This window comes from Garra rufa, chromosome 20 (assembly GCF_049309525.1).
Source record: "Garra rufa chromosome 20, GarRuf1.0, whole genome shotgun sequence".
In the NCBI taxonomy this organism is placed as follows: Eukaryota; Metazoa; Chordata; class Actinopteri; order Cypriniformes; family Cyprinidae; genus Garra; species Garra rufa.
The window spans coordinates 7,493,031-7,519,024 of NC_133380.1; the positions used below are offsets into that span (position 1 = coordinate 7,493,031).

Consider the following 25,994-nt stretch of genomic DNA (forward strand, 5'->3'; position numbering starts at 1 on the left):
AGAGTACGACAATAGATCTTGTATGGGCACAACAGACCATGTTTCATACCGCTTGGTACGGCCCACAGAATACCTCTAAATGAAAAGGCATATATACATGTAATACTGTATTGTATGCCAGTCACAGCCTTAAGGCTTTGCTTTTCTTTTCCATCCGAACAATAGCCATCCACATACACCACAATCCCTGAGGCAGACAATGTGGTCTGTGTCTCCTTAGTTTGTATGACACGGCGGGCAGCCCCACACAAAGACGGCATACAGCGAAGACACACGCCCCAGAAAAGCACTGTAAATGCACCATCAAACATGCAAACAAACTTTATGCGATAGTTTCTCCATGAACATCACATAAATAAATCATGCATTTTAGTGGAAAGTGACATGCGTCACAGTTTGAACTGGCCAACAACGATGCTAATTAACCCCGGCCCTTATGCACACAAGTCAATGTCCTCATGTAAGAGGTCAGATGGACATATGTGGGCTGAGCCGATGACAAAAGAAAACATGCAACACTACAAAAAGTGCTTCCAAAGCCATTACCACAGAACTCTGAATTATTTTGCATTTGTTTTACATCTCATCAGCTCAAACAAAAGACAATGGATGTGTGGTAACAGTAAAGGTCTGCACCAAGCATCCCAACTCCAGCAATTACACTGTAAACTCCTAAGGTGTGTAAAATCAGATGTATTTCATAACATGTATGCATGAAGTCAAGAGTGTGTGGTCACTGCTAATAACTTTTTGTCACTTTCAGGATGGCTACCCTTGGCGTCTTTAGTTGCTGCCAATAAATGCTGTTGCACAAGCCTACCAACAAGACCATTTCCTGAAAGGATTGTAGACGAACCCTGACAATGATGTACCAAAGTATGAATTTCAATTCTAGTTTCTTGCCTTAAAGCATACTAAGTAGTGCATATTTTGTGTGCATACATTGCATAAAGTTTTCAGTGACGCAATAGACGCATAAAAATACATTTAAAGAATACAAGATACATATAGGCTGTGACAGAATAAACATATTTACAGATATGCAAGGAGAAAAACAATGTGTGCTGATAAGGCAACTGATGTTTACAGGTAATATGAATAAATAGAAGTGAATTTACATAAGAAACGTTTTTGGACAGTAAGATTTTTATTGTTTTTTTTTTTTTTTAAAGAAGTCTCTTCTGCTCACCAAGCTTGCATTTATTTGATTCAAAATACAGCAAAGACGGTACAATTTTAAATGATTTTTACTATTTGTTTTTATTTTCTACTATTTATTCCCGTGATTTCAAAGCTGAATTTTTAGTCACATGATCCTTCAGAAATGATTCTAATATTCTGATTTGCTGCTCGAAAAACATTTATTATTATGTTGAAAACGGCTGAGCAGAATTTTTTTTTCAAGTTTATTTGATGAATAGAGGCTCAGAAGAACAGCATTTATATGAAATAGAAATCTTTTGTAACATTGTAAATGTCTTTATCATCACTTTTGATCAATTCAAAGCATCCTTGCTAAATAAATGTATTAATTTCTATAATTTTATATTAAAATAAATAAATATACTGACTCCAAGCTGTATATTGTTACAAAATCGTTTTATTTCAGATAAATGATGATCTTTGGATCTTTCTATTCATCAGAGAATTTTGAAAAAAATGTACTCAACTGAAATAAATGTTGATAATAAGAATAAAAATGATTCTTGAACAGCAAATCAGCATATTAGAATGATTTCTGAAGGATTATGTGACACTGACGACTGGAGTAATGATGCTGAAAATTGAGTTTTGATCACAGAATAAATTACATTTTAAAATATATTCAAATAGAAAATGGTTATTTTAAATAGTAAAAATAATTCACAATATTACTGCTTTTGCTGTGTTTTGGATCAAATAAATGCAGGCTTGGTGAGCAGAAATCTTGCGAATGTCCAAAAATGTTTCACTGGTAGTGGTTAAAAGAAGTCTATTATGCTTATCAAAGCAGCATTTATTTGATCAAAAATACTGAAAAAAATGTAATATTCTAAAATATTATTGCAATTTAAAATATCAGTTTTCTATTTTAATATACTTGAATATACTTAAAATGTAATTTATTTCTGTGATGCAAAGCTGAATTTTCAGCATCATTACTCCAGTCTTCAGTGTCACATGATCCTTCAGAAATCTCTCTAATATGCTGATTTATTATCAATTTCGGAAACAGATTAATGTAATACTTTTTTCAGGATCCTTTGATGAATAAAAAGTTGAAAAGAACAGCATTTATTCAAAATAGAAACGTTTTGTAACAATATATACTACCATTCAAATGTTTTAGGTCAGTACTTTTTTATTTTCTTTTTTGGAAAGAAATTAATACTTTTAATCAGTGAGGATGTGTTAAATTGATTTTTAAAAAGTCATAATAAAGGCTTACGCTGTTAGAAAATATTTTGAATAAATGCTGTTCTTTACATTTAGATACTCCGCTGTGGAGCAAAAAGACCAACTTGGAGCAGACAAAAATGTTACAAAAACCATCTTGACCACCTTAAGCTGCACTAACCTGTTTTTCAGCGGAAACCTTAACCAAGGTCCACAACGGCTTGTAGTCTAGATGGTCATCAATCCAAACCAGCTCAGCTCAGCTGGAAACCAGGTAATCTTGTTCCAATGCACAGTCATCACCTTTATAGCACACATAAATGCTGAAATTCACAACAGCATGCAATCTTTCTTCAATAGAAGACAATTCATACTGACACTAACTTCCTTACACTGGAAAAACAATGGTGGTGAAACCATTTTCATTCACAAATTACACTAAAAATGTTGCTGCAATTAGTTGTAACAAAGTAGAATTTGTTGAGATAACTTAAATAGCCAACTAAAGTTGACTAAACGTCCAAAAAGTCAAACATAATCAGTTAATGCATTATTTGTTTTATCTATTTTTGAGTTTTCGTATTTTGAACCAATCAGGGAAATTTGGAATTTGGAAGTAGAAAGATTAAATTGTATTTTCTTACTCCAGTAATCATTTTATTAACTACAAAAATCGTTCTGTACAGTGTACACACTAGTGTTTCTGACATCTAAAGTAAAATTAAACCTTGTTTTTGTTGAATATTTGTTTCTGGAACACCCTTGGTTAAAGTTAGAATATAAAAACCTCTTAAGGGTAATTGATACTATGCTTAAATATTCTTTCCACCCAGCATAACAGGCCCTTCGGGTAACATTTTGACTGTAAGAGTCATTGTCCCCATCAGTCCCTGGCATTCTGCTCATGGCTAGTTCTGCCCACTCCTCAGCAGTGGGAGGCACACAAGAGGAACTGTTTGTGCCGCTAACAAGGGGAGGTAAAGACACACGAGGGGTCTCATTGCAGCTGCCACAGGTCACCTTTCACGTTCACCTCCACTATTCAACTGCCAACCCGCTCCAGGTGGACTATTCAGTGCCTCTTTGCAAGCTGTGGCCTAATAAGAGCAAAACACGTTAGGATGGATTGAAACAGCCGCTCTTATGCTGTAAAACTTTGTGCACTGCGCATTTTATAAATGCAAATGATAAAATGTCAACAAATAACCCTAGACTGCGGTGACCAGCGAGAACATGGTGTAAAAGCTTATCGTTTCCTCAAAAGATAATGAGTTAAACCACCAAAACAATGGGGTTTGGTTTGCTAGCCAATTCCTCACCATAGAATTTGGACATTGTTTACTGGTTAGCATGGAAATGCTAAGTATGCTAAACAGCCATTCCTAAAAAAGTGCAAAAAACAAGTGCCCTAGCCTAGAAAGTTTAGTCACCATTTGTTTAACATGATTTTATGCTATTTCTAAATTCTAATATCAACTAATAGATCAAATGACATCATCATTCTAGAAAGCATATTTTTAAACTGTTTCCCCCAAAAAGAAAGACAATAAATGCTAAAATTGTCCATTTTGGAGAGTACACTAGCACATGGATAGCCTCAAAACTGCAAAGATTTTGACTCCAACAACATCGGCTCACTGGATTCCTAGGAAAATACTATATAAAGAGGTTATTTTTGCAGCAGCTGTCTCAATATAACATTATAGTAGTAATGTTGTACATTTAGACTTTGTTAGACATTAAAAGTTGTCTTTTTGATGATCGAATTGTCTAATGATGTATGATAAATATGCAGTTAAATCGCTAGCCTGATGACATTTGAATAAGAGAAAAGTCCATAAAGCATGATTACAGCACTGAGTGATTTTTTTTTTCCTTCAGTCAGTTAAAAAAGGACTGCAACAGTAAACGACTTTCTCAAGCAGATGGAAGTGGAGACTCTTTAAGGAGTAATTGTAGGTGTCCTAAAGACAGCTTTGAATATAATAGCCAATGCAGTTGTCCAGAAAATTGCATTGGGTGGACCAGGCATGTAGAACAAACAAACAAAATACTTAAAATAGAGGAAAATGTGAGGGAATAGCCGTTGTGAAATGGCTATTGTGCCATTTCAGGATGACTATTTTATATAATATGCCTTAGACAACTACAAACAGGGGATGGTGTTGGGAACAGCGTACTTGGAGAGTCATTTTAGAAAACGCATGAAACGCTCAGCCCTATGCTGCCACCTAGTGCACTGTTACAGTAATGCTAGTGCATATTCATGAACTCAAACCCTTGATACAGTGGTTCTCAGTTCCAGTCCTGAAGTATCAATGCTCTGCACATTTTCTATGTCTTCTGTATTTAACCTGAGTCAGATCACCAGTTAGTTAGGAGGGATATCCATGAACTGAAGAGACACAAATTTTGAGTTAATGTACTCACTTCTTGTCATCCAGAATGTTCATGTCTTTTTTTCTTCAGCCATAAAGAAATGATGTTTTTTGAGGGAAACATTTCAGGATTTCTCTCCATATAATGGACTTCTATGGTGCCCCCGAGTTTGAACTTCCAAAATGCAGCTTAAATGCAGCTTCAAAGGCCTCTAAATGATCCCAGCCGAGGAAGAAGGGTCTTATCTAGCAAAACGATCAGTTATTTTCATTTTCATTAACATTTACAATTTATATACTTTTTGATCTCTACCCAGAGTACACACATAGCTAGACAAGACGAGCATTTGAGGTTGAAAAGTATATAAATTGTATTTTTTATTTGTATTTTTTTTTTTAAGAAAATAACCAATCGATAAGACCCTTCTTTCTAGGCTGGGATCGTTTAGAGCCATTTAAAGCTGCATTTTGGAAGTTCAAACTCGGGGGCACCATAGAAGTCCATTATATGGAGAGAAATCCTGAAATATTTTCCTCAAAAAGCATAATTTCCTTACGACTGAAGAAAGTAAGACATGAACATCTTGGATGCCAAGGGGGTGAGTGCATTATCTGTAAATTTTTGTTCTGAAAGTGAACCACTCCTTTAAGAACACCTGCCTTGATAAGTTAATTTATTCTATGTAGAAAATAGAATCATATAATAACAATTTATGGATGCAAGGCCGTAGAATTTAGTAGGGACGCTAGGGACATGCCCCTACCAATGTACTAAATCGTCCCTAGGAATTATTTTGATCAAACAGTTGTAATTTCGGCTGCATCTGAACTAGGTCATAGCCTACCATTGATATTACATGAGAAGTTAAGAAATACGCTAGAAAACTACATTTAATACATGGGCGGAGGAAGAACATAAGGTAGCCGATGTGTTTAAAACATACAGTATGTGCACAGTTAAGTTTTAAGAATTTTTAACTTTATTGTTATGCTGTTTTGTGTTCATCTGCTACTCCCATTTGCCCTTTCTACATTAAATATCACACTATATAGAATCAGATACAACAATAATTTCTCGAATATTTATTACAGTATATACTGATAAATTAAACATTTACTTGAATGGTATAAGATGACTGAATGTTTTAAACTGGTTTCCTTTTGAACTGTCACCAACTGAACTGAACTCCGATTGATTCAAATCATGACTTCGATCATTCAGTTCAAGCGATTTGCTAGTAAAAATGAGATCAAAAGAACCATTCATTTGCGAATTTTGCTTGTAATCATTTTAAAAAGCACGTGTGGGAAAGAAACATTTCGAAACTCTGAACCAGTAGAACCAATTGCGTCGCGTAATGATTCACTGTTTCGACACGCTCCAATCGAATCGCGAATCAACTTAGGAATGACGGTTCGTGAATCATTAGATCGGGGCTACGAATCATTTAATTTAGATTTGAACTTCGGAGGGGGTTCATGAATCTTTTTGATTCCGATCGGAACTTCAGAGAGTGGATTGTGAATCATTTGATTGAGATGTGGACTTCAGAGCTGGTTCATTAATCAAAGGTTCAGTAATTTCATTCAGATCTGAGCGAGTTCACGAATATGCAAATCGAATGATTTGCCATTTGCACTTCAAAGTCGCGATCTGAAACGATGGTTCACAAATCATTAGCTATTTAGATTGGGACTACAAATCGCAGATCATTGAATCAAATGGGGACTTCGAATCCTTTGATTCAGGTCAGGCTCGGAGCGCGTATCTCAAATCATTTGATTTAGATTCAAACTTCTGAGCGGAATTGTTTCATTTGATTCAGAACAGATCTTTGGAGCGGTTTCACAAATCATTGATTCAGATCTGAAGTTTAGAGCTGGTTCATAAATCATTTGATTCTGATCAGATCTTTGGAGCCCAAGTCCTGATCTGAAATGATGGTTTGCAAATCATTATTCCGATAAGGACTACTAAGTGCGGATAGCGAATCATTTGGTTTAGATCCAAACTTCGGAGTGGGTTTGCAAATCTTTTGATTCTGATCTGAACTTTGGAGGGTGGATTGCAAATCATTCAATTCGAATGGGGACTTCCGTGTGGGTTTTCGAATAATTTGATTCAGATCAGGACCTCATAGTGTGTATGACGAAATCAGAGCGGTTTCATGAATAATTTGATTGCGATGGGATCTTCGGAGCTGGTTCGCGAATCATTTCGCAAATTAAATGATTCGCAATCCACGCTCTGAAATCCCGATCTGAAATGATGGTTTGCGACTATGAAGCGTGGATTGCGAGTCATTTGATTTAGATCTGAACTTCGGAGCGGTTTCACAAATCTTTTGATGCTTATTGGAACTTCGGTGCGGGGATTGCAAATTATTTGATATAGATCGAGACTTCGGACCGGGTTCGTGAATCTTTTGCAGTACAGTTATAAAAACAAATCTGGTTTAGAGCAAAATAAAAATTTACAGGAAACACAAATTAATTTATGTTTTCCTATATTCTCTTTCAAGTATTCAAACCAACAGTACTAAATTGTCTCTAGAAATAATTTTAACAATTAAATGTCTATCTGCCCTTATGTCAATGCCAAAATCACACCAATGCCCTTGTATAGATGAGTAAGCCAGCATTTTTTTTTTTTTGGAAAATAAAAAGTGCTTAGTGGTTTATGCTGTTCTATTTGTGCTTTAGACATGAATGATATCAAATTGCCTGGTTAGTTTTTAGTTTTCTGACAAGTGAAATTGGTGGGAGGGTAAAAAAATCGAAAGAATTACATTTAATCAGATTAAAGAGCCATATAATCAATCTTTTGAAAATCATGGCTACATCCCATGACACCTCAGCATCATGTCTACAAGTTTTGCACTACTCAAAAATGTACTGCACGGTTATAATTTAAAAACATGTTGATTTTATTCAATTGTTGTGGGAATGCAAAGTGGCAAATGTAATCTCTGAAAACTGCCATAGTCTTTTAAGGAGTATGAAATGTTACTACTGTTTTTCGGTTCCTGAGACAAGAATAGATTTAATTACAATTCAGGCAAAACAGAAAATACAACAGTCAACTTGATTGTCAAGTCTGCACTCCTGGGATACGGCTTTGAATTCATGAGTCTATAAAAAAAATTACAAAAATACAAATCCGTCAGCATTCCAACACTAATTTAAAAAAAAACTAAAAAAACAAAGAATAAAGCACAGAAGCTCTTCTGCATGAGGCTCATAACTCCTCCTTGTGTTTTTCAGCTGTAGAGTCCTGTTTAGGTTCTGTGCTCTTTGGCTTTGTTTTCTTGTCATCTGCAGTATTTTTAACAGTCGCTTTGCCTGTTTTCTTCTTTTCGTCTGACGTTACAGGTTTTGTCTTGTTAGCTGGTTTTGATTTCTTTTTCTCTGTTGTTGTGGTTTTTGTTTTGTCTGACTCTTTGCTCTTTGTTTTGTCTGCTTTAGCTTTTGTTTGGGTTTGTGTTTTTGCTGGCTTTTTGGATGCTTTGGCCTTCGGTTTTTCGCTTTTCTTCACCACTTTGCTGTCCGTTTTGTTATCTTCGGTAGCTTTGGTAGGTTGTTCTGCAGATGTGCTTGTCTTTACTGTGTCTTTTTCGGTTGTTTTAGCAGAAACTGTAACTTCAGGCTCAGAGGGTTTCGCTTCACTGTCCATTCCTGTTTTCTGGACATCAGCTTCAAGCGGGCCGGAAAGCTTTTTAAGAAGTTCTTCAGCCTGTAAACGCTCCTGTGGACAACAAAATGCAACAAGTTTAGACAAAGAGGGAACTTGTAACAATTACAACTTAAAAAAGCAAAAAGCAGACCAGTGTTATTTTATTATTGTTTACATACTATTATAGTACTTTTTTAATATTTGGAATTAGCTTTTATTCTTAAATTTTAGGTTCAAGTTTTAGTGTTTTTTTATGTGTTTTTGTCCTTTTTATTACTTTTATTGTTTCTATTTAGCTTTATTATTCAAATAAGTAATTTTCAACTTATTTTATTTAGTTGCAAAAGCCAGATTTTTTTAATTTAATATTTACATTTAATTACAAAAAATTTTTTTAGTTTTCATTTAAATTAATTTTAAGTTTCAGTAATTTATGTGCTTTTGTCATTTTTTATAGTTTTATTGATTTATCTTCTATTTATTGTTCATTTAGTTTTTGTCATTTTTGTACTTAAACTTATTTTATTTCAGTTAGCTGTAATACTTATATTCAATTTTATTTTATTTTCAGTTTTCATTAAAATTTTTGGTTTAGGTTTTAGTAATTTTGTTATGTTTTTATTTGTTTTATTGTTTCTATTTAGCTTTATTTTATTATTCATTTAGTTTTAGTAACTTTTGTACTTAAACTTATTTTGTTTTAGTGAGTTGCAAAGGCCACATTTCTAATGTTCATTAAAGTTTTTACGTTTTAAGTTTAATTTAATAATTATATTTAAATGTAATTTCCAGTTTTTATTTAAATATTAGTTTTAGGTTTTAGTAGTTTTAGCAAAGGCCACATTTCAAATTTTATTTTAGCTTTATTTTCAGTTTTCATTTAAATTAGTTTCAAGTTTTAGTAATTTATGTGCTTTTTATGTGAATTTATGTGATTTTATAGTTTTATTGATTCTATTTAGCTTTAATTTATTATTCATTTAGTTTTAGTAACTTTTGTGCTTCAAATTATTTTACTTCAGTTAGTTGCAAAGGCCACATTTCATTTTCATTTCAAGTTTTTTAATTTAAGGTTTTTAATTTAATTATTATATTTAAATGTATTTGTTAAATTTTCAGTTTTTATTTAAATCTTAGTTTTAGGTTTTAGTAATTTTCAACTTATTTTATTTCAGTTAGTTGCAAAGGCCACATTTATATTTATATTTACATTTACATTTAATTGAATTTTGTTATATTTTCAGTTTTCATTTAAATTTTAGTTTTAGGTTTAAGTAATTTATGTGCTTTTGGCATTTTTAATAGTTTTATTGATTATATTTATCTTCAATTTATTGTTCATTTAGTTTTAGTAACTTTTGTATTTCAACTTTTTTATTTCAATTAGTTGCAAAGGCCACATTTCAAATTTTTATTAAAGTTGTTAAGTTTAAGGTTTTTTATTTAATAATTAAATTTCATTTTAGTTATATTTTCATTTTAGTGTTAGTTTTAGTAATTTTGTTATGTGCCTTTGCCATTTTTATACATTTTATTTCTATTTAGTTTTAGCAACTTTTGTACTTCAGCTTATTTTATTTTAGTTAGTTGCAAAGGCCACATTTCATTTTCATTTACGTTTTTAAGTTTAAGTTATTTTGTTGTGCTTTTGTCATTTTTATTAGTTTTATTGTTTCTATGGAGCTTTAATTTATTATTCATTTAGTTTTAGTAATTTTTTGTACTTCAATTTTTTTCAGTTAGTTGCGAAGACTACATTTCTAATTTTCATAAGTTCCATCATTTAATCATTTTCATAGTTTTTAATGTTTGTTTAATAATGTATTATTCATTTAGTTGCAAAGGCCACACTTATAATTTTAAAGTTTGTTTTATTCAATATTTATTTATAATTTTATGTAAGCTTTATTTCAATTAAGTTAAAAAAAATAAGGTTATAGTTAATAAAAACACTGCAACCCCATGAAAGTTACAGTAATTCCTGTTTTTAATTGCTTTATTTTAGCATTTACAAAACTGCACTGAAATCACACTTGCCTTCTCATTGTGATGAGGATCCAGAGTAAAGCGAAGCACTACAGCACACCTCTGGCCTTTGGTTACTGCGGTCACTCCATGAAGATTCTCCTGTCCAGCTCTGAATCCCACAACTCTACCACACAGAGGCTTCACCACAGCCTGAAGAGACGGTAGAGTGAAATAATATATCCGTCATAGAAAATTCATAGCACAGTAACATTTATTGGAACATGCTGTGACATTGACATTGACCAAGTTTATTACTCCTCTACACAGCTTGCTAGTTTGAATAAAAATAATGTAAAACGTTTAGAAATCTTACGGAGACAGTTTTAGCATCCGACTTCGTAAAGATAAAATCTCCTCCTTCAAAGTCATCATTGAGGTACAAAATGGCACTATGAAGCAAATCAGAATATATTAGTGAAAACACTATAAACTAAATAATTATGATGCTTCAGTGGTTTCTCAAGTGGCAAACCTGTAGCCTTGATCGCTGTATGCTGATGGATCTTTGATACAGTTGTGAAGCTCTGAGATGAGCAGACAGTCTCCACGCTCCTCCTGTTTCTCTGGATTGAAAGAGAGACCAACACATGCTTGCTTAAGAACTAAATAGGTCTAAGATGCAAAAATAATGTGAATTTTTCTTTAAAAAAGTCAGTTTACCGATGGCGGACCGGCAGACCAGGTTTGCGCTGGAGAAATACAGAGGCGATTCCAGGCCAAAGTTGGATTCCAGAACCTTACGAATCTTCTCACTGAGGTCAGAAAGCAAACGTGCGCTCTTCAAGGGAACCAGATCTTCCTGAACAAGGTATGAAAGAAATAAAACATTTAACTGATTAATTAAATTACAATATAACTGTAAGAAAGTTACCCAGAGAGGAGTATTTACTGATAATTTACTCACCCCAAGGTCATCCAAGATGTTCATGTCTTTCTTTCTAAAGTCGAAAAGAAATTAAGGTTTTTGAGGTAAACATTCAAGGATTTTTCTCCATATAGTGGACTTCAATAGTGGCCAACGGGCTGAAGGTCCAAATTGCAGTTTCAATACACTTTCAAGTGGCTCTACACGATCCCAGCCAAGAAATAAGGATCTTGTCTAGTGAAACGATTGGTCATTTTCTAAAAAAAATAAAAATGTATATACTTTTTAACCACAACTGCTTGTCTTGCACTAGCTTGACTTCGCACAATACGTAGTTATGCTGCAAAGGTCACGAGTGATGTAGGCAGAAGCACCTACCCAGTGTTTACAAAGCGAACGTGCAAAGAAAGTCAAAAACCCTTTACAAAAAAAGGCAAAACAATGATGGACGATTTTGAAGTTGGTAGAGAACAATGAGATTTTTGCCCTGAACGTGCGTGACTTTTCCAACGTGATTGCGTAATGCGTGAAGCTAGTGCAAGATGAGCATTTGTGGTTCAAAAGTGTTTTTTTTTTTTTTAGAAAATGACATTGTTTCACTAGATAAGACCCTTATTTCTCGGCTGGGATCTGGTAGATCCCTTAAAAAGGAACTGCAGTTTGGACCTTTAAACCATTGGCCACCATTGAAGTCCACTATATGGAGAACAATCCTGAAATGTTTTCCTCAAAAACCTTTCTTTTTGACTGAAGAAAGAAAGACATGAACATCTCGGATGACATGGGGGTGAGTACATTATCAGGAAATGATGATCCTGGAAGTGAACTACTCCTTTAAACCCCTTTAGTAAAGTAGGTCTCACCTGCAGGGCTTTGAGAACCTTAATATCCTGAAACATCTCACTCGCTGAATGAGGGGAGGGTGCTGCTTTAAAACCATCTTGAATAGCTGCTGCCTATGAGATTTAATTTAAGTAATAAAAAAGAGAAATATTTAGGTGACTGCAGAAAATACAAAAATACCTTTTTGTTTACTCTCAAAAGAAATGTGGATACATACACTAGAGAGGCTATGAAGTTCCTGACACTGATCAGATGTGATTACGCCATCCAGGACGACCCGCTGTGAACCGTTTAGGGCCGTGGATGTCAGGGATACTGTATTGTCGTCAAACGGGAGTTTGTTGGCAGTTTCTGGAGTAGCGGATGGATTGTTATCTGAAAAGCACAAGTTTCAGGACCAGTCATGTAACTTATTTATCACAACACATGTGTTGAAGTTTATTTTAAAGGGTTACTTCACCCCAAAATTACATTAAATGTCATTAAAGGAATAGTTCACTTCACAAAAATGTACAGATAATGTACTCACCCCCTTGTCATCCAAAATGTCCATGTCTTTCTTTCTTTTAGTCGTAAAGAAAGTGTTTTTTTAAAGGAAAACATTTCAGGATTTCTCTCCATATAGTGAACTTCCAAAATGCAGATTAAATGCAGCTTGGAGGAAGAAGGGTCTTATCTAGTGAAACGATCTGTTATATTTTAAAACAAAAATGTACAATTTATATACTTTTTAGCCTCAAATGCTCTCCTTGTCTAGCTCTCTGTGAACTCTGTGTTAGGGTATGTCAAAACTTTTTTTTTTTTTTTTTAGAAAATAACCAATCAATTAGCTACATAAGACACTTCCTTCTTGGCTGGGATCGTTTAGAGCCCTTTGAATCTGCATTTAAACTACATTTTGGAAGTTCAAACTCGCAGGCACCATAGAAGTCCATTATATGAAGAGAAATCCTAATATAATGACTGAAGAAAGAAAGACATGAACATCTTGGATGACGGGAGCGAGTACATTATCTGTAAGTTATTGTTCTTGTTACTCAACAACATGTTGTTTCAAAGCCGTAAGACCTTCGCTCATCTATGTAACACAAATTAAGATATTTTTGACGAAATCCGAGAGCTTTCTGAGTCTGCATAAACAGTAATGCAACCATGTTCAAGGCCCAGAAAGATAGTAAGGACATCATTAAAACAGTCCTTGTCACATTATTGGTTCAATCCTAACGTTATGAAGCTACGAGAATATTTTCCGCGTGCAATGAAAACAAAAAGAACTACTTTATTCAACAATTTCTTCTCTTCCGCATCAGTCTTCAATGTTTTGAAGATGAACAAAGGTGTTACGGGTTTTGAACAACATGAGAGTGAGTAACTAATGACAGAATTTTCATTTTTGGGTGATCTATCACTTTAAGTCTTACCGTCTTTCACAAACTTGGCCAGGTCTGATGATTCTTTACTCTTCTCTTCCACAAGCGTCTCGATCTCTTTCATCAGGTTACTGATCTCCTCCGTAATCCTCGCAGCTGTTTCTTTATCCGCTCTGCGTGCACAAGAAACCAACATCAGGTCAGTTTGAACTTTCATGTTAATATATAAAATGCAACAACAAAGGTATACTTACTTTTGCTTGTCTCTTAGTTTCTTAGGCATGATTTCCTCAGGGGTCCATGTGTCCTGATGACACAATGAAGATTCTATTATAACTATATAATTAAAAATAAATATGTGACCCTGGACCACAAAACCAGTCATAAGGTTAAATTTGACAAAACTGAGATGTGTGCATCACATGAAAGCTCAATAAATAAGATTTCTATTGATGTATGGTTTGTTAGGATAGGACAATATTTGGCCGAGATACATCTATTTAAAAATGAGGAATCTGAGGGTGCAAAAAAATCAAAATACTGAGAAAATCGCCTTTAAAGTTGTCCAAATTAGGTTCTTAACAATGCATATTACTAATCAAAAATTACATTTTGATATATTTACAGTAGGAATTTTACAAAAATCTTTATGGAACATGATCTTTACTTAATTTCCTAATGATTTTTGGCATAAAAAAAAAAATCTATAATTTTGACCCATGCAATGTGTTTTTGGCTATTGCTACAAATATACCCCAGCAACTTAAGACTGGTTTTGTGGTCCAGGGTCACATATGGGAATCATAGTTCTCTGAGAACATGGTAATACACTTACCGGATCAACAAAAGTTTTACCAAACATCTCATAGCCAAAGTAAAGAAGCTCTTTTTCTAGCAAAGACCTCTTAATGTGCTGCTTAACAACCTGCAACAACAAAAAAACAAAAAAAACATGATTTTATGGTTTAAAAGCATTATGTTGCATCATGTATTTCCATTGCAAATACGTTTTTTTTATTAACTGATATTACAAATTTATGTGCTGTAGATGAAAGCATGCTTGTGCATCAGTGGCACGTGCAAACAGCACCTCTCTGGCTGTAATGTTGACTGCTTTGTCGTCTCCCAGCACAGCAGTGTAATACATCAAGTTCTGAGCCATGACTTCATCTTCAGGGTGGAAGAGCAGGTATGTTTTAGCACACTCAATGGCCTGCTCATATTTCTCACCTGGGAGAGAAACAGATCAAAGCTTTAAAAATTAATTCAGACATAAATAATATATGATGGTTTTAAAACATTCTGCAGTGCTCAAAAATGTAACTTTATTAGCAACAGCCCACTGTGCAAACTTTGATGTACTTACACTACCAGTCAAAAATGTTTGTCTTACTGCTCACCAGGCTTGCATTTATTTGATCCAAAGTACTGAAAAAACAGTACAATTTTAAAATATATTTTTTTAGTATTTAATACAACTGTTTTCTAATTGAATATATTTGAAAATGTAATTTATTCCTGTGATTTTATTACTCCAGTTGGATGATCCTTCAGAAATCATTCTAATATTCTGATTTGCTGCTCAAAAAACATTTATTATTATGTTGAAAACAGCGGAGTAGAATTTTTCAGGTTATTTGACGATTCGAAAGTTCAGAAGAACAGCGTTTATCTGAAATAGAAATCTTTTGTTACATTATAAATGTCTTTAACATCACTTTTGAACAATGTAAAGCATCCCTGCTAAATAAAGTGTTCATTTCTATATTTTTTTTTTCCCAAAAAAAGCTTTTGAATGGTATAGTTTATAATGTTAGAAAAGCTTTTTATTACAATAAATGCTGAACTTTTGATTGTTCCATTCATACAGAATCCTGAAAATGCTGTTTTAAATATTGATTTAATAATAATAATAATAAATGATTTTATTAAAGAGTATATTACAATGATTTCTGAAGGGTTATTGTGACACTATAGACTGGAGTAGTGATGCTGGAGTAATACATTTAGATTTGATCACAAGAATAAATTACATTTTAATATGTATTCAAATAGAAAACTGTTATTTTAAAAAGTAAAAATATTTCACAATTTTTCTGTTTTTGCTGTACTTTGGATCAAATAAAAGCAGGCTTGTTGAGTAGAAGAGACTTCATTAAAACCTTTTCACTGGTAAGTGTATATTTTGTATTTTTCAGTGTTATTAATAGTATTTTTCAATGTTGTCAAATGCAAAGGCAAGATTTTAATTGTTTTTCTAATGAAATGTATTAAAATCTATGCTTTTTTTTTCATCTAATCTTTTACTTTATTGCAAATTTATTTCAATTACTGAGACCAGGGTTGTTATATTTACTAAAGTAAAACCATAAAATTCATTATTTGAAATAAAATAAATGTTAACTGAAATAATAGAAAAACACTTTAGCTTGTTTTGTTTATGCTTTTCTATCTAATATATTATTTTATTGCAGATTTTTTTCAATTACTGAACCCAGGGTTATTGTTAACTAAAACTAAAACCATAGAAAATGTTATGTGAAATAAAATAAACCAACTGAAATAATATTTAAAAAATTTAACGTGTTTATGCTTTTTAGTACTTTAATTTGATGTCTTAAAATTAAACTAAAACTGAAAAAAAAAAAAAACTATTTAGACATAAAGCAATAAAACAATATTGGTTTTGGTTTTAGTTTAAGTTAACAAACTGAAATCTGGTACTGGATATGATACTGCTGATGAAGAGTGTATCGTACTGTTATAGTATGAAAACTGAAGGTAGTTAAAGTGCGATGGGAGGAAATCTTCAAACGGTGTCTCTCTTCCAGCGGTGGATGCCAGATCCACAGCGCAGTTCTGTTTGCAGTTCAGAGTGTGAAGGTAATGATCTGTGATCAAAGCAAAAACACAAAAATCCATATTTATGAAACATTTAGTGTAACAGAAATACATACAAGAAATCAATTGAGACATCAAACACCATAAGAATTTTAAAAGACTACTAGAAACTAAATGAAAGAGAATCAAAAGAGCATCAGAAAAGCATCAAAATACCACGTGCCTGTCATAGATTGAAAGAGATCAGCGTTGTACTCCATGTAGTTTTCATAATTAAACGCTCCCTCACAAAGAACTCTGCATTCTTCATAAGCGGTGAAATATTCTTCCACAGCCTCCTCAAAATGCTCGATGGCTGGGGCAAAAACTTCTGCACTGTAATGAATCTTGCCCTCTAAAAATGCAGCCTGAAAATCAGCGATTACAGATACAGTCATTTCTATTCCAGCTTTATAATTATTTTATAAGACAGTAAGGTTGAATGGATCAAATCCATCTAGCTAGATATATTCAGATGAATAAATATTGCTCATACCATGTGCGGTCTCTCCTCCAGGTCCTTGAAATCAGTCTCTTGCACCCCAGCCATCATCCTGTAGTACTCTAAATTCTGTTTCATCTCTGCGTGGTCGGGGTTTGCCATGAAAAATGTATTTGCTGCTGCCACTGCCTTGTCAAGCTTGTTTATCTGCAAGTACAAAGAAAACAAAAAAATATTCAGATGTTGGTTAGAAAATACTCATGCTTTTCAAGTTATAGGCCTACTTTAGAGACAAAATTGTTCTTAGAATATAGCTAAACTTAAATAAATACAATAATTAAAAGTTTTTAATATTATTATTATTTATTGATTGATTATTAAGCAGCAAATCAGCATTAAAATTATTTCTGAATGATCATGTGACTGAAGACTGGAGTAATGATGCTGAAAATTCAGCGTTGCATCACAGAAATAAATGATATTTTAAAATATATTCAAATAGAAAATGAATATCACATGTTATTTTTGATTAAATAAATGCTTTGGCGAGCATAAAAGACGTCTTTGAAAAACATAAAAAGATCATTTTATATACACTACCAGTCCAAAGGTTTTGAACAGTAAATTTTTTTATGTTTTTTTAAGTATAATAATAAAAATGTTTCTTGAACAACAAATCAACATTTTAGACTGATTTCTGAAGGATCATGTGACTGAAGACTGGAATAATGATGCTGAAAATTAAGCTTTGCATCACAGACATAAAATATATATTTAAATTGTACTGTTTTACTGTATTTTTGATCAAATAAAATGCCTTGGTGGGGATAAAATACTTTATTCAAAAACATAAAGTTTTTATATAAGGATTTTATTATATAATATGTAATGGTACTGGCATTAAAATAGTGCTATTGTCATTTTTAAAGCAAAAACGATGCTTTTTCCTTAGGCCTAGTGGTCCGAGGCTCATGCACACGACTGTATATGTCATTTAAACTATCATATTACAAAGTTGTGGTATTTTAGAGCCCCTTATAGCACTTCTGGTAGCATCTAAAAGTCCGCAAGGCTCCACCTAAAGACGTGGCACAGTGATGTGAGTTTGAGGGGGTTGGGGAAACGTGGAGGAGCTGCTCAAACAGTTAACCACTCAAAGACATCTGTATAAATGTGTACAAAACTAATCGAGTGTATCTGATGCTCTTTTATGCATTGATAGAATGCATTTGATCACTCGCTGTTCTTTGTTTACAAAAAGTTTCTGATGAGATGCACTGATTTTGTCCTAGTCCCCAGTCCTACTTTAAATGCGTTTGCGTTTAGGCTATATAAAACGTTTTTTAATGCATTTTTCTGTCTATCCTTTACCTTAAAGTAAGCCACTTGCAGGTAATTGTATGGCGTCCTCTTCTTGAACTCCAGGTCTACCGTTTCACTAACTTTATGAACTGTCGGTGGTCCCAGTTTATCGCTCTCGCATGCATTCACACAATCGGCCCGTTTGAGAATCCTCTGGAAAAACGCTAAATCCTCCACGGCCCCCGTTCCTGGGATCGGGATACCCACATCTGGTAAAGGCTCCTCGAAAGCGGTGTGATTCGCGCAGGATAAGCGGCAGTGCGTCTGGATTTTACGCAGCGCTGCTTTATTCCGTAAAGCTCTTTCCATGTTCAGGATAACAGCCAGCCAGTCCTGCTTATAATACGCCTCCACCGCGTTATCGAAAAGCAGGTCGTATGGCTCGAATAATCCATTGCTTTGATTATCACACAAGGCGAAATGGATAGTGGAGAGGATTGGGATCAGGCACAGTGCGGTCCACATCTTGGAGACGGTAGGCCTGTGAGGTAGAACTCGGTTTTGGAGGATCTCCGAAGGTCTTCAGAGAGGGTGGAGCTCCAGGACTCTGTTAAAGCCTGCCCTGTGTAAGAAGAGCTGAGAAATTTAGAGCAACTGTGTGAATTTGGAGTTAGTCAAAGATTTGAGTGACGCATTTTGAACTAACACTATAAACTGCGAGAACTAAGTTGGCATACTTGAAAACAGTTATGCGGTTGTTGTTTTTTTGGTGATAATTGGGTCCAGTAATTGTAATGTAAGTGATTTGTATTTTTTTTACATTTCAGCTGGTTAACACTTTGGTGTAACTTTTATTTAAAGGGATAGTACACCCAAAAATGAAAATGTTATGTTTGCCTGCAGCATCTCCCCTTAAGAAGCATAATTCAACACGTCAGCACTCTGTATACAGTCTCACATTAATAGTTTATATAAAATGCAGGATTTTTGATAGTGATCTGGAAAGCTTAATTTAATGTAATAATCTTTGTTTTAGTATGTTTTAGTGCTGAGCAGTGATTAATTGTATTCAGAATAAAAGTTGTGTACATAATTTATGTATGTTTACATAAAAAACACATGCATATATATTTATGAAAACGTTTATATGTGAAAAAAAGGTAAATACAGTGTGGGAAAAATGTAACTAGACAATATTTAATGTTTATAGAACTTGCAGCATCACTGCAGTCACGATGAAAACATCTCTAAATAAATAATAGTAAATAGGATTTGATATTGCTTGATAGTGTCGATATGTGCAATTAGTTTCAATAAATTTGTATTAGAAAGTAGACTTTATTACCAATTTTTAATGCTCAGATACTTTTTACCCACCCTGTATGATATTAATTATTTGAATATAAATATGCATGTAAATAATTATTTTTTAAATATATACTGTATTTGTGTATGTGTCTTTATATAAGCATAATAAATATACACAACACATACATGTATATTATATAAACAAAAACTATTATTTCAGATGTGATTAATCGATGCCCAGCAATGTTTGGTTTTACTAACTAAATAAAATTATTTAACTTAAAACTCTTAAAAATGGTACTTTTTGTTTTATAAAGTTGTTTAAAGTTTCCTTTAAAGTTCGGTTATAGCCTACTAAATATGGCAATTTCTTAACAATGTATTGTTTTTTTTCTCAGCGTCATGAACAAAAACCTACAAGCTAAGGCTGAAATTGTTTATATGTTTGATTTTTTTTTGTTTTAAAAAGGAAACAAAAACAGAAACATCTTAATCACATCAGATTATATAAGAAAAACGTACAAAACCATTGATAAACTTGTATAGACTTGCATTTTTTTGTTTCGTAATTTTAAATTTACAACTTTCATAACCACAAGACAAGTCACGTTACAAAATGATCTGTAATCTACATAACAACACATAATAATTAACCCGAAAGGCTGCCGCTTAACATGCATGGCCACTTTGTATTTAAATCATCGATAGAATGACTATAAATATGCATTGTGTTATCCACAAGTGTTATCCTAGAAACACGTGTTAAAGTTTAACCCCTCATTAAATATATGTAGAAATTATTAGATGAGTAAAAGTTAAATGTTTTACACAGGCAACTATCACGGCTACTACTCGAGGGAGGAAACAAAGCAGGACCCCAGAAACGCCTCCTTCATGTTGTCAGACTCCGGCGAGAAGTCTCGTGTAAATTTGCTGAGCTCTACAGTATATTTAATTACAGAATGGATAAAACTGTCAGTTTACCACAACAACCCAGTAAGACCACCACGGGTAAGACAAATTCTTTCAGTGGCAAACTTAGGAATTATATAAGCAAGTCATATTATAGTTTTTGTTGTTGTTTCAGGTTGTTGTCTGTTTTATCACCTAGTGAAATGTTGAATCGGTCGAATGAATCATTCCATCGCACCATAGTTGTTTATAACCACTAATATTCAAAACTTTACTTTTTTATTATTTTAATATCCTTAATATTTGCTCTGCAACTTTAATTTCTCTCTCAAGAGCTTATCAAACCTGTTACATAACAACCCTTATAGAATAGTAGCCGTAAGTTCTTGATGAATTCCTGTGGGAGCTCAGATTTAGAATGAACCCCGAATATCCTAAACGCAAACCTTTTATACAGCTACAGTTTGCTTCCCTTAATGTAAATTAAAAAGAGCTCCTGTAACAGCTGTGGTCTTTATGTTAATGAAGTTCAGACACCCATTGTCCCTCACCCATTCCTATTTTACCATTTGCTCAGGATGTGATCGTCCCAAGTGATCTAGAAACAACATAACCACTGACTTTGTTCTTCTCTATTATAATTAAGCCATTTTGGAAAACATTTAACATGTATTTCAAAGTGGGATCTATATAGGGGCAATACAGTGTGTGCGTAATTATTAGGCAAGTTGCTATTCTGATCATATTTTTTCCAAACACATTTGTGACCCTGGACCACAAAACCAGTCATAAGGTTAAATTTTACAAAACTGAGATGTATACATCATATGAAAGATCAATAAATAAACTTTCTATTGCTGTATGGTTTGTTAGGATAGGACAATATTTGGCCGAGATGCAAGTATTTGGAAATCTGGAATCTGAGGGTGCAAAAAAATCAAAATGCTGAGAAAATCACCTTTAAAGTTCTCCAAATTAAGTTCTTAGCAATGCATATTACTAATCAAAAATTACATTTTGATATATTTATAGCAGGAATTTTACAAAATATCTTCATGGAACATGATCTTTACTTAATTTCCTAATGACTTTTGGCATAAAAGAAAAAATCGATAATTTTGACCTATACAATGTATTTTTGGCTATTGCTGCAAATATACCCCAGCGACTTAAGACTGGTTTTGTGGTCCAGGGTCACATTTTAGCAATTCCAAACCCATCGGTCCTAATAACTACTATTCATTTTGTGTTTAATCATTTCTAAGTGATATATAATTGTCCATGAAAACAAATTATTTGTCACCCTGGACCACAAAACGTCATAAGGGTAATTTTTTTTAAATTGAGATTTACACATCAAATGAAAGCTAAATAATTATGTATGCTTTCCTTTTATGTATGGATTGTTAGGATGGGACAGTATTTGGCCGAGATACAACTGTTTGAAAATCTGAAATCTGAGTGTGCATAAAAAAATCGAAATATTGAGAGAATCGCCTTTGAAGTTGTCCAAATGAAGTTTTAGCAATGCATGTTACTAATCAAAAATTAAGTTTTGATATATTTGCCAAAGGAAATTTGACCCTGTTTAATATCCTTATGATTTTTGTAATAAAATAAAAATCAATTATTTTGACCCATACAATGTATTTTTGGTTATTGCTAAAAATAACCAAATATACCTGTGCTACTTATGACTGGTTTTGTGGTCCAGTGTCACGTATTCAGGTGTGCATAATAATTATTAGGCAGGTTTCTTTTACAGATAAAATGAGCCAAAAAAGAGATTTAACAGACCGAAAAGTCAAAAAATGTCTATGGGAAATATTAAAAACTAATGCAATAAAGAAATTGCAAAGTTCAAGCGTGACCATTGGACTGTAGAATGCTCATTGGGTCAGCACGGTCAGAAAGAGTAAGTATTAAGGTGAAGAATTAGGTAAAACCATCAGAAACCCTTTAGTCTCCAGTACCACCATTTTACAGAAGTACAAGGGTATCAGAGACTTTGCTTGGGTAAAAACTTAAAAAACAAAACAAAAAAAGGACCCTCAATAAGAATAACATGCTGAAGTGTAGTGAGAGACATGATTTTTTTTTTATAGGCTTTAAAGACAGATAAGTTGAGCATGATACTCAGAAAAAAAATATGCTCAGAATATCTACTTGCCTAATAATTATGCATGCATGCATCATGTCTATGCTGTGCAACAGGATTTTACATGTCAACACTTTTAATACTTTAGTAACGTTGGTGGAGACCAGCAGTAACCCGAGTGGATTGGTTCTGGTGAATCCTTACCAGACTAACCGAGTTGGGGATCCCATGGATATAGTTGCTCTGGCGCAGCAAGTACAGAAGGTAAGTGATGTTTTAGCTCTATCGCTTTTATGATACGAGTTTTGTATTTTAATCATTCATGGATTGATTTATTTGTTTTGGGAATTTTAGGGAGATGAATTTATCAGAGCCAATGCTTGCAACAAACTTACTGTGATTGCTGACCAGATAAGATACCTTCAGGAGCAAGCGAGAAAGGTGAGATTCAACTGTCAATCAAGTGGGCATTTTATTTTACAGCAATTTCACGAATGTCCCATGGAAGTTTACCAAAAGTGATTATTTTCCCCATGCAGTATTAACAGTGCCTTGCGAAAGTATTCATACCCCCTTTTTTTTTTTTTTATGTTGCAGCCTTATGTTAAACTCCTTTAAATTAGTTTTTCCCCACATCAGTTTACACTCCATACACCATTATAATGACAAAGCAAAAAAAGCTTTGCAAATTTTACAAATCTATTAAAAATAAAACACTGAAATAAGTACATTGCATAAGTATTCATACCCTTAACTCAGTACTTAGTTGAAGCACCTTTACAGCCTCTTTTTGGGTATGATGTGACAAGCTTTGCACATCTGCATTTGGCAATTATCTGCCATTCTTTGCCTCACCTTTCCATTTTCTAGAGTCCTAGTTGTGCCAGTCGTCTTCCATTATGGATAATGAAGGCTACATGTGCAGCAGATTTTTTTTTCTGAACTCTTCCCTAGATCATTGCCTTAACACAAGTCTGTCACTGAGCTCTACAGGCAGTTATCTTGACCTCAGGACTTGGTTTTTGCTCTGATATGCATTTTCAGCTGTTAGACCTTTTCTGAGAGGTGTGAGCCTTTCTAAATCATACTAATTCAAATGAAGGTGCCACGGTTTAACTCCACTTGAAGTGTAGTAACATCTAGAAGCAATATGAATGCTCCTGAGCTAAATTTCTAGTGTCCCAGAAAAGGGTATGAATACTTATGCAGCGGGATCTTTTCAGTTTTTTATTTCTAATAAATTTGCAAAGTTGTTACAAACCTGTTTTGTGCTTTGTCATTATGGTGTGTGAAGTGTCGATTGAAGTGGAAAAAAGTAATTTAAAGCAGGCTGCAACAATAACAAAACCAAAAATAAAAGGGTTTGAATACTTTCGCAAGGCACTGTAGATGAGTTTTTCTTCATGGGAACATATTTGGAGAAATGTAGCATTGCATCACTTGCTCACCAGCTTTTCACTTTACAAGATGTTACTTGGAGTGGTATGGATTACTTGTGGATTGTTGTGATGTTTTTATCAGCTGTTTGGACTTCCATTCTGACAGCACCCATTCACTGCAGAGGGTCCATTGGCTAACAAGTGATGTAATACTGAAATTACCCAAATCTGTTCTGATAAAGAAACAAACTCGTCTATATCTTGGATGCCCTGAGGATGAATACATTTTAAGCAAATTAAAATTTTTGGATCAACTATTCCTTTAATGTATAAATACCCGTTACAATAATCTGATATGTGACAAATAAATAATGGGTAAATCATTTTGTGTTTGCACTCCAGGTTTTAGAAGATGCCAAGAAAGATGCAGAGCTTCACCATGCTGCCTGCAATGTTGTGAAAAAGCCAGGAAACATGTATTATCTTTACATGCGTGAGTCTGGACAGCGATACTTCTCGATTGTGTCTCCACGGGTGAGTTGACTGCCACTATATAAGGGTCTTTTCAGTTGACATAAGTGAGAAGTGAGTAGTAATATTGAAACAAAATGTTTATGTCTGACTATAATTGCAAACTTGGCAATAAGGGATGTTGTTGTTCATTCATTAATAAAAAATACACTACCAGTCAAAAGTTAAGATTTTTAATGTTTTTTTTTTTTTTAAGAGGTATCATCTGCTCACCAAGTCTGCATTTATTTGATCCAAAGTACAGCAAAATCAGTCACATTTTTAAATAATTTTACTATTTAAAATAACTGCTTTCTATTTGAATATACTTTAATATGTAATTTATTCCTGTTATTTCAAAGCTACATTTTTAGCATCATTACACCAGTCACATGATCCTTCAGAAAAACAGCATGTATCTGAAATAGAAATCTTTTGTAACATTACAAACATCTTTATCATCACTTTTGATCAATTTAAAGCATCCTTGCTAAATAAAATAATACATTTCTAGAAAAGATAGTCCAAGCTTTTGAATGGTATAGTGTATAATGTCACAAAAGGATTATATTTTAGATAAATGCTGATCTTTGGATCTTTCTATCCATCAAAGAATCCTGAAAAAAAAAAAAACACTTCACTGTTTTAAATATTGATGATAATGATAATAATGTTTCTTGAGCAGCAAATCAGCACATTAGAATGCTTTTTGAAAGATCATGTGACACTCAAGACTTGAGTAATGATGCTGAAAATTTAGCTTTGATCACAGGAATAACTTGAATTAAAATCTATTCAAATAGTTGGCAGTTATTTCAAACTGTACAAATATTTTAAAATTGTACCATTTTTGCTGTACTTTGCATCAAATAAATGCAGGCCAGGGGGTGTTCCATAAACCAAGTTTACCAAATAAGTCAGGCTTATTTCAGTTAGTCTGACTTATTGTCACTTGATTTGGCTCAAAATAAGTCGGACTAACTGAAACAAGCCTGACTTATTTGGTAAACTTGGTTCATGGAACACCCCCCTGGTGAGCAGAAGAGACTTCTTCAAAAATTAAAAAATACAAAAACTTTTGACTAGTATTGTACAAAAAGCTATTAGAAGACGAATAATAGTGCTAAAATAAAGTACAGTTGATTTATTGTGATATGATTTCAATCTCTTACAGGAATGGGGTCCTAATTGCCCTCACAAGTTTCTAGGCGGATACAAACTCCAACATGACATGTCTTGGACACCACAAGAGGAGGTTGAAAAGCGCGATGCTGAAATTGGCATCATGGACAAACTTTTGAACAGACAAATTGCTCTACCAGCCTGCACAGAGCCCAACTTTGAGGGTCTTTCACAGTGAAAGTGCACACGGACTGTCTTAACTCGTCACAGAGGCCACCTTGACTTAAAAGATACCAAATCTTTGTTAATATAATGGGTAAATAAAATCTTCAGCAAACTAGAAACTTTTCATCGTCACTACCACTGGACCTGTAAATCTGTCATTCAATCATGCATTTAATGTCTTGATGGTCAGATTTTCCTTTTTTCATTTTTAAATGTTGCTATTTTATCTTAATTTCTGAACTACAGATAATTTTGTTTTCATTAAATCATTCATTCAGATATC

At 33.5% G+C, this 25,994-nt stretch overlaps 2 protein-coding genes across 2 annotated transcripts; one reads left to right on the forward strand and one right to left on the reverse strand.

Annotated features, from left to right (window-relative positions):
• Positions 1-7,992: 7,992 nt before the first annotated feature.
• LOC141293317 (prolyl 3-hydroxylase 1-like) lies at positions 7,993-18,716 on the reverse strand. The gene is made up of 15 exons (XM_073825337.1): positions 18,227-18,716; positions 16,910-17,062; positions 16,598-16,781; positions 16,293-16,424; positions 14,624-14,763; positions 14,369-14,458; positions 13,788-13,840; positions 13,585-13,706; positions 12,381-12,538; positions 12,184-12,276; positions 11,116-11,254; positions 10,928-11,018; positions 10,769-10,844; positions 10,465-10,605; positions 7,993-8,499 (listed from the first exon to the last, which is right to left on the reverse strand). Exons 1-15 carry the CDS (start codon positions 18,680-18,682, stop codon positions 7,993-7,995), a joined length of 2,535 nt encoding a protein of 844 aa, XP_073681438.1. The 5' UTR covers positions 18,683-18,716.
• Positions 18,717-20,326: 1,610 nt separating this feature from the next.
• On the forward strand, positions 20,327-25,992 carry LOC141293319 (uncharacterized protein C1orf50 homolog). Its single transcript, XM_073825340.1, has 5 exons — positions 20,327-20,476; positions 22,624-22,739; positions 22,830-22,916; positions 24,257-24,388; positions 25,539-25,992. The coding sequence occupies exons 1-5, from the start codon at positions 20,428-20,430 to the stop codon at positions 25,722-25,724; spliced, it is 570 nt and encodes a 189-aa protein (XP_073681441.1). The 5' UTR covers positions 20,327-20,427; the 3' UTR covers positions 25,725-25,992.
• The last annotated feature ends 2 nt before the right edge of the window (positions 25,993-25,994 follow it).

Coding starts and splice junctions, on each gene's coding strand:
- LOC141293317 (XM_073825337.1), bottom strand. CDS start 18,682: ATGTGGACCGCACTGTGCCTGATCCCAATCCTCTCCACTATCCATTTC. Junction 17,063..18,226: donor TGCAAGTGGCTTACTTTAAG/GTAAAGGATAGA, acceptor TTGTACTTGCAG/ATAAACAAGCTTGACAAGGC. Junction 13,841..14,368: donor GTAAAACTTTTGTTGATCCG/GTAAGTGTATTA, acceptor TTGTGTCATCAG/GACACATGGACCCCTGAGGA.
- LOC141293319 (XM_073825340.1), top strand. CDS start 20,428: ATGGATAAAACTGTCAGTTTACCACAACAACCCAGTAAGACCACCACG. Junction 22,740..22,829: donor TGGCGCAGCAAGTACAGAAG/GTAAGTGATGTT, acceptor TGGGAATTTTAG/GGAGATGAATTTATCAGAGC. Junction 22,917..24,256: donor TTCAGGAGCAAGCGAGAAAG/GTGAGATTCAAC, acceptor TTTGCACTCCAG/GTTTTAGAAGATGCCAAGAA.